Source organism: Epargyreus clarus, unplaced genomic scaffold, assembly GCF_041222505.1.
Source record: "Epargyreus clarus isolate Ecla_fem2 unplaced genomic scaffold, WU_Ecla_fem_2.2 ptg000024l, whole genome shotgun sequence".
Taxonomy (NCBI): Eukaryota; Metazoa; Arthropoda; class Insecta; order Lepidoptera; family Hesperiidae; genus Epargyreus; species Epargyreus clarus.
In genome coordinates this window covers 3,164,962-3,173,496 of record NW_027332231.1, presented here as the reverse complement: position 1 = coordinate 3,173,496, position 8,535 = coordinate 3,164,962, and the positions used below count along the sequence as shown (strand labels likewise).

Sequence of the window (8,535 nt, the reverse complement as noted above, 5' to 3'; positions counted from 1 at the left end):
GAAGAAAAAGTGCGGCGAAATATCGTTTCATTCGTAAATGCTCTAAAAACTAAATTTTTTTAACATTTTTCAAACACGCAAATACATGATGGTGACAATTTTAATTGTCAAAACTGGTTACATTTTCTTGTTAGGAGTGAGTAATCTTTACTAATCTATGCTTTTAAGTCATAAACAAACTCAGTTGAATAGTGTACTTAAGTAAAATGGGGTTATCAAATTAATACCAAAGTCAGTTTTGTAGCAACAAAAAACTATATTAAATAATTTTACAATATTTGAATGTCTACTTTTTAGAAACTGTCTACTCTTGGGCTGACATATTTCTGATCTCCCTTCAACTTCCCTTCAGCAATTTGCCTATCACGCTCCCTTCTCATGGCCTGCAAATTAAAATAGTATAATGGAGTATTATCCGGTTTTGTAAAAATCTTTAAGTGTTAATAAACTATTAGAATTTTTATTTTATAAAACATATATCCTTAAAACCACATGTAATTTGTCATTCTGAATTTTCTATGGGTTTCTAACATTAATATTGCAAGGATTATACAGGTTTTTAAGATATCTTTATTTCTCAACTTTAGGTAAATTAAATTATTTAACTAAACAACATTAGTATTAACATTGTTTAGTTAAATGTTTATATTTTCACTATATGGAATGTGGTATTTGACAAATGTCTTGCCCCGTCTTAGGATCTAAGCAACATAGGAGGACCAGCTTTCCCCAGATATAACAAATATATTATCAACTTGAGTTCTTAAGTACAATTACAATTGTACTTAAGTTTATTTGTATAATATATAAGAAGCAAATAAGCATGCAAGCAGTGATAGCCTAGTGGTTAAGAAACGCGGCTTCTCGATCGAGATGTCCGAGGTTCAAATCCCAGGCAAATGATGTGCGTATTAGAAATTAATTATCACTTGCTAAAACAGTGAAGGAAAACATCGTGAGGAAACCTGCATACCTGAGAGATTTATAAAAAATCTCAAAGGTATGTGAAGTCTACCAATACGCACTTGGCCAGCGCGGTGGACTATGGCCAAATCCTTCTCATTATGAGAGGAGACCCTTGCCCAGCAGTGGGACGTTAATGGGTTGATGATGAAATAAGCATGCAGTCCAACTAATAGTAAGAAGGTTTGCCAGACGTGTTGCTACTACTGAAAATTGATTTAGAACATGATGGATAAGTATGTCTCCCTTACCATTAATTCAATGTTTTAATTTACTAATGAAGCTCACCACTTTTTACTAATAAAGATTACTGCTTATTAATAATATAATCAAAGTGTTCCACACATAAAACAAGTACATACCATGAATCTCTTGAACTGCTTCGTCTTAGTCTGACACTCATGGTAGTCTTCGAACAAGTGACCGCACTTCATCTTGCCGCGGTCGAGGCCGTATGCCTCCAGGCAGTCCATGTACCGCATCTCCTGTTTCTGACAGGTGCCCATCATCTGCTGGGAGACCATGCCACCAGTGATGTCGGTGAACGGCGACCGGAGGAACGGGGAGATCGACATTGTTCTGCTAATATTAAAAAAAATATAGTGTTTGTTCTCTCTATTCCTTTAGATGTCACTTACGTTTGAATGTGCTTAACAATGAGCACTATCCTATAAGGGGTATGATACAGGACTCCCAAAAACAGGAAAATCGAAAAGAGATTTCGAAGCAGTGTTTGGAGTTTCTTCTTAGTTACATACGTTTTAATGTTCTTTAGAATGAGTACCATAAGATAGAAAATAAGAAAGTTGGCAAGTACAGGACGCAGCATACAAAAAATCGGAAATAAGATCTGAAATCTGAACTTCGAGGTTATTATTACGTAAACAACTATAGAGACAAATTAATTGGGAGATTTCATGAATTTATTAATGTGCGAAATATATAATGTTTACATATTATGTAATATAGACAATACCTGAAATTTTAATGCAAAATAATGATCTCCCTTATATTTTACTTTGGCTAATGTCAAATTTAGTTAGACAGTTTGACATTTGCAGTTCGATCAACAAATTAAAAAGAAAAATCTTTATTGTTTTCAGAACCGAAAAACTGTGTTACATTTATAACAATAATACTTTTTATGTTTAGACGATACTCACAGGCCACTTTAATGAATAAATGTTAAATAAGCTTTAGGTTACTTATTTATAAATGATTACTGTATCGGTATTTATTTTGGTGAACGCACCCTTGCAAACAGAGATCAGCTGCGCTTATTGACACCGTTGTCAAATTGACAATTTATCAGAAATATTTTGAAAAAATCATCATCATCGTGTATTTCAATACAAATTATAATACTTTACAACTATATAATAAGTAATAAGCGTTTATCAAACGATACCATGGAGCAGTGGACAGCAGAATGTTTATCAAAGATATTGGATTTCGAAGTCCCCAATGACCTCATAAAGTATGTTCCAATTTTAAAATAATCAAAGTGGCCGGAACTTCACAAAAGTTATTATTTGAATAATATTAATTGATAATTTCTTATTCACTTACAGATACATACAATCTATTGAAAATGAGCGGGACTTAAACGAATATATGAAAACTTTATTAGATTTTGATAATCCGCAGCATAAGAACTTTTTCTTAGAATTGTCTAAAAGAAAGTTTCCTAATAAAGGTAAATTACCAAAATTCCAAATTCCAACCAAAATTCTCTTCATTTTTATGCATGTATTTGTATTGCACAATATTAAAAATTATTTAAAAATGTGTGGACTAGACCTAAAAATATTTGTATTATTTTGATGAACTTTTTTATAAACATGCATGGATGGGAGTGAAATTGCTATTATAACCTTTTTTACATAGGTTACTACAGTAATAGTATTTATTTAATGAACCTTTTATATAAAAGTAGACATAGTACAACCTGAAATTGCTACATTTTTTTTTTCATATTATCTACCTTTTAGGCAACAGTCTGCCAAAGCAACAAAAGAAGAAAATAGCAAAGAGCAAACCTCAACAGGACTTTGTTAGTTCTGAGGTAAAGCCAATCTCAAGCAATGAAGATGTAAAACCTAAGAAGAAAACTAAGTATGTCAACTTGTACTCTCAAGAAGGGAAAAATGCACAAGTGGTGCTTTTGAAGGGTATGTTATATTCAGTTACGTCACATTTTAAAAGCAAATTGTTATTTATCGCTACAGCTCATAGATTAAGCAAATGGACTCCCAGTATTTAAATTATTTATTAAGTATAATATAAATTTAAAAAGTCTATTCTTATTTGTTAAGACAATTTATTGCAAAAATAAGAAACAGCAATTACATCTATTATAGGATCTATTAGACTTATATAATACCGAAAAATGTATTTCTTGTACTAAGATTCTATCAATATTTCTTGTAAAGCAAATATTGCACAGTCTATAATGGCGACAAATTGTATTACAATGACAATGATATTTAATTTTCTTTTACAGGCAGACATCACTGTGACTGTCAGGCAGCAAAGCATGAGTTAATTAACAATTGCTTGCAATGTGGTCGTATTGTTTGCAAACAGGAGGGCTCTGGACCATGCTTATTCTGTGGGAATTTGGTACGAACCATTTTACAGTTTTTGTAAATGTATTTATTTCATCTAATATTTCAAACCTGTAGATAAAAGCGCCTCATAGTATAGTTTGCGTAAAACTGCTAGTCCACTCTGAATATAGAAATGAATAGTGTCGCCGTAGCAAATTGTATGACTATACCTGCACGCAACAACATCAGAGTGGACTAGCAGCTTGGAGCAAACTACAAGTCTTCATCATATTCTATAGTGTAAGACATAGTAGTCAGTTAAATTAAAAATATAAATAACATTTTTAGTTTTGCTACTATGATTTACAAAATTTTATGGAAATATGTTTTTGTTTCTTTAAAGTCCAGACTAACTAAACCTTCACCGTTTGCATCGGATCGGCCATATTGTAGTTCAAAATGAAAGTTTACTAAAAGCAAATCCAGCATCTTATTACAATTATTTCAGGTATGTACTCCCGAGGAGCAAAGGGAAATCAACGCAAAGACGAAAGCCAGTGCCAAGTTGATGGAGTCTCTGATGGAGAAAAGCAGGCCTGCGGGCTGGGAAGCTGCTCTCTCACATAGGAATAGGCTTCTGGAATATGATAGGACCAGGTCAGTTGTAGGACTAGATTAATTAATGCTCAAAGACTTTATTTATTTCTCCTGAAAATTAAATTCACAGAGAAATTACTAACTAATGTAACTTATATAATTTCACTACTTTATTTTATTATTAGTTACTTTTGCTAGTAGTTGGTTGGACTATCAGCGATTTCATTGTAAAAGAAACACTGATGTCCATCAGATTGAAAGAGTATACAAGGGAAGGGCTTGGTAATGAACAAGAAGAGCAACATTTATTTTGGGGTTTGAATTTGATGCATTATTATTCATTTGTTACTTTATTTTGAAGGTAATCAAAAGATAACGAAATTGTATATTTTTTTCCGAAGTCAACTATAAACTAGTTGTAGATTATATCATAGGCTCTAGTGGCTTAAGGGGGTGGGGGGCGGAAGGGGCGACCCGCCCCGGGCCTCCGATCTTGGGGGGCCTCTAAACACAGTTGCTAAAAAAAGGTCGTCAGAACCAAACAATATTTATGAAATGTGTATCAGTCAGCGAAAAAAAAAGAAGATTACCGAATCCCAGGCGAACTTTTTGCAGCGGGCCTCCATTCAACTTTCCGCCCCGGGTCTCCGAAAACCTTAGTCCGCCATTAACCAGGAACTAAGGTGTCGCCTCTTCTGACCTTAACTTATTCGCAAATATATTAATGAATTTTAATAAAGTATTTGTTAATGTCTGCTAGCGAGTGTCGTAACCGCGTGACGGACGACGACAGCGACTACTTCAGCGCGGGCAGCGTGTGGCTCAGCGCCGCAGAGAAGGACAAGCTGCAGAAGTATCAGCAATCACTTCATGATAAGAAGCATGCCTCCCGTCTGCATAAGAAGATGACTTTCGACTTTGCGGGTGAGTTTTACATCCAGAACATGTCTCTTGTCTTGTTTTATTTGTTTATTATTGATCCCCAATCATGTACAGTAAATAATGAGAAAACCTTAAAATAGAGCATTTTCTAAGTTACAGTTTACAATTTTAACACTTTAAGGTACAAACACATCAATATTTTTAAAAAATGTGTCATTTATCTTTTCTTGTATATACTTGACTATTATAACTGCTTATATGATTTATATTGGGCTACTTTAACATCAACGTGAAGGCGGCCAACTTTACATAAAGTTAAAACATATTTCTGCCAAAAACACAAATTAGCTTTTCTGCTCGAATTTACATTGAAATTAAAATAAACACATCTACAGACATCAAAAGTGCCATGGTCATATAGAAATTTTCTCCTGTCTCGCGCTTAAGAGGTCATTCATCACGAATTATCATTATATTCATTTCATTATCCACTCCTCAGGCCGGCAGATAGTGGAGGACAAGACGATAGACCACGAGGTAGACCAGGAGTACATCCGCGAGATCACGAGCAATGCTCCGTCCGCGAGCGCGCAGTTCCTGCGGCCCGACGCGCTGGCCGCCGCGCCCGCGGACAGGGACGTCGCGCCCGGGGTCAACGCACCGCTGTTACAGGTGAGCATCTACAACTGAAGGTGGTACTGTCTTTGAAGGTGGTAGAACCCTTTGTGGTTCGACTCCGGCGGCACCACCGCCACACCTATTTCTACCTAATAACAGCAGTGTTAGGCGTTGCTATGTTCCGGTTTGAAGGGTGTGGTAAGGGAAACGGACTTTTCCGAGGCGTTCCAGCTTAAGTCGTCAGGGGTAGCGGCGCATCTGTGGCCGACCTTAGGTAGGAATATCTAATCCTATCTGGGGTTGATTACAGATGCCCATGGGCGGCAGTAGCCACTTACCATCAGGTGGACTGCATGCTCGTCTGCTACTCTAATATTATAAAAAAAAAACAATCTGTTTACAGGTTATGGATGACATCTTTCAGCAAGTATTTGCTTTTATAGGACCCAAATTGATTTTACAGGTACTAGGAACTGCTAATACAAGTGTTGTTATAGATTTTGTAATCATAATCATAATCTTTATTGCATCATGCGGTAATCACATTCATATATACAATAAATATGTGTTACAAAGGTGTTACAAATTTTGATACAGTGGCATGAAACGCCGTAAGGGTGTAGCAATTTAAATTACTTATAGTTAATGTAACAATAATTTAAAATTTTCAATTAGGATCTATTAATAGTACAGTTTAAATTTTCGTATGGTGATACCTAGTTATAGATAGCTATAACTAGGTATCACATCAAAAAGTATAGACATTTTTACTTTGATATACTACTAATACAGGTAATGCAGTAATTTACAGTATTGTGTGTGTGTGTGTAAAACAGTTGTCAACATCAACTTACTTACTTAACGTCAACTTAAAATCATCTACTCGTAGATTTATAATCATATACTCATAGATGATTTCAAGTTTTAAAAACCCATAGAGAATGATTTATGCTCTCTATCTTACATGATATTTTTTTTCCAGTTTGATGAGTCAGTGGATAAGCAGAGTTATGCGTCTGCGACCAGACCATCTGCAGGGTTGGCAACCTCCAGGATCCAAGACCCCGAGCTGCAGGAGATGAGCGATACTGGCAAGTGCCTCTCTATGCATCAACCCTGGGCGTCGTTGCTCGTTGAGGGGATCAAAATGTAAGTAATCTACTCTAGTTGTACTAAACCGCGGTGTAGATAAAGTATTTTCTTTTTTGGTGTTAGAATGTGTATCTGTGATATTGTCATTATGATTTTTTTTATTAAATTGAAATTGCAAATAAACCTGACAGTAAGTGGTTAATATTGTCCATGGTCATATTTAAGAGTAACTTTGAAAATGATTACTATATGTAAATAATAGCAATGATAGTTGCGGTCAACCATAGAGACAGTGTTATTCGACAAGACCAAGTTATAAAGTCTAATAATAATAGTAAATACAACAGATGTTATAATACTGAAGTAGACATGTAGGGTAGTTCTGTTTTAATTAAAGTAATATCATAAATATATTGCATTAATTGATTATTGTTTAAACTCCCTTTCATATTATGACTTTTGTTTCTTCCTTAAATTTTATATACTTCAATTCTTTTTGTATTTCCCTTTCTTGGTTTTACATTGACAAGATTTCTAATTAAGGTATTTATTAAACTAGCATAAGTACTGTTGATCGTTTTATTAAATGTGTGACAGGCATGAAGGTCGCACGTGGTACACCAACCACCGCGGGCGGCTGTGGATCGCGGCCACGGTGAAGCCGCCCGATGCTGCTGTTGTTCGCGCACTGGAGAACCAGTATCGCGTGCTCTACCCGGGTGAGTAGCCACATATAACATAGATCTTGGCTTCAGATTAGAAGGGCGGAGAGGGGGGAATCACGGCCTATAATATATTAAAGGATAATACGTATCATGCCGATAAATGATCAACACAAGACGCTAAACTGCAATCTGTCGACCACTGACTATTAACGTAAGAATATTCATAATTTTATGCACTTTACAGAACCTTACGTCACGGAATTATGACACGGTAGTGATATTATGCGTATTGTTGAATTATTTTTGCACACCAATGCCACAATACCCACAGTAGTACTTATAACAATTCATACTTGTATTGTACTACTATTTCCAGTCATATGCAGACGTACTTTTACAAGAATTTACAATAATGAAAACATGTCAGACTTTGTAACAATACTCATGACACTTTTCATCCACTTATAAAATCCCCTTTGGTATAAGTAATGTTTTTTTTCAGATAAAAACTTCCAGTTTCCATCTTTTTATCCCACGGGTTGTCTTCTCGGTTGTGTCAATGTAGATGACTGCTTGCCACAGGAAGAATATGAGAAAATGTAAGAGTTATATTATAATATTGTGATTTATTTTTACCTATGTTCGTGTATATCTGTGATCGATCCTGTGGAATTCCTTTTCTATTTGGGGTCTATTAAAATATCCATGGCTGCAGTGACCCCTAATCATCTGCATCTATTTCTTTTATTTATCTATTTATTTAAAATATTCATTTACTATTAAATTCTAGATACCCGGACGGCGAGAGCGACAGTCCATACGTGTTCATTTGTACAAACCCAACCAGTTTGAGGATACGGTTTCCAGTGAAGGGACAACATAAAATTTGTAAGTAAACCATTAAATTTGCTATGTAATGTGTGTTAAAATATATTCTGGTCAAATTCTGGTCAAAGTTCTTCCTTAACTAGACCTTAAATAAGTTTTTAAAGTTACAGTGATATAGCTTTCTTTCTGTGTATATAATCTGCTACTTGTCTCTCATAATCTAATTAATTGACTTTTCCTAGTGGACCCTTCACGGATTCGAGGTTATAAGTAAAGGATTACAAGTAGTTCTATCACAATTCTATCCAGAAAAGTATCCGTTTGTTGCATGATTATAAATA

At 35.0% G+C, this 8,535-nt stretch overlaps 2 protein-coding genes across 3 annotated transcripts in view; one reads left to right on the top strand and one right to left on the bottom strand.

Moving 5' to 3' along the window:
- Nucleotides 1-236: 236 nt before the first annotated feature.
- On the bottom strand, nucleotides 237-2,077 carry LOC140752187 (NADH dehydrogenase [ubiquinone] iron-sulfur protein 5). Of its 2 annotated transcripts, none has more exons than XM_073086396.1 (3): nucleotides 1,940-2,077; nucleotides 1,326-1,545; nucleotides 237-383 (listed from the first exon to the last, which is right to left on the bottom strand). In XM_073086396.1, the coding sequence occupies exons 2-3, from the start codon at nucleotides 1,536-1,538 to the stop codon at nucleotides 294-296; spliced, it is 303 nt and encodes a 100-aa protein (XP_072942497.1). In that variant the 5' UTR covers nucleotides 1,539-1,545; nucleotides 1,940-2,077; the 3' UTR covers nucleotides 237-293. The 2 variants fall into 2 exon arrangements, with proteins under 2 accessions (XP_072942497.1, XP_072942500.1); XM_073086399.1 differs by having other exon boundaries at nucleotides 1,326-1,542; nucleotides 1,940-2,050.
- A 183-nt stretch (nucleotides 2,078-2,260) lies between these two features.
- Nucleotides 2,261-8,535, top strand: part of LOC140752144 (activating signal cointegrator 1) — a 6,472-nt gene continuing 197 nt past the window's right edge. Inside the window, exons 1-11 of the mRNA XM_073086327.1 lie at nucleotides 2,261-2,440; nucleotides 2,535-2,659; nucleotides 2,955-3,134; nucleotides 3,467-3,585; nucleotides 4,021-4,169; nucleotides 4,870-5,033; nucleotides 5,491-5,663; nucleotides 6,592-6,758; nucleotides 7,299-7,420; nucleotides 7,869-7,965; nucleotides 8,157-8,254. Coding sequence (XP_072942428.1) covers nucleotides 2,373-2,440; nucleotides 2,535-2,659; nucleotides 2,955-3,134; nucleotides 3,467-3,585; nucleotides 4,021-4,169; nucleotides 4,870-5,033; nucleotides 5,491-5,663; nucleotides 6,592-6,758; nucleotides 7,299-7,420; nucleotides 7,869-7,965; nucleotides 8,157-8,254 — 1,462 coding nt within the window. The 5' untranslated portion in view covers nucleotides 2,261-2,372. The remainder of the gene's footprint in view (nucleotides 2,441-2,534; nucleotides 2,660-2,954; nucleotides 3,135-3,466; nucleotides 3,586-4,020; nucleotides 4,170-4,869; nucleotides 5,034-5,490; nucleotides 5,664-6,591; nucleotides 6,759-7,298; nucleotides 7,421-7,868; nucleotides 7,966-8,156; nucleotides 8,255-8,535) is intronic.

Coding starts and splice junctions, on each gene's coding strand:
- LOC140752187 (XM_073086396.1), bottom strand. CDS start 1,538: ATGTCGATCTCCCCGTTCCTCCGGTCGCCGTTCACCGACATCACTGGT. Junction 384..1,325: donor AGCAGTTCAAGAGATTCATG/GTATGTACTTGT, acceptor TTTAATTTGCAG/GCCATGAGAAGGGAGCGTGA.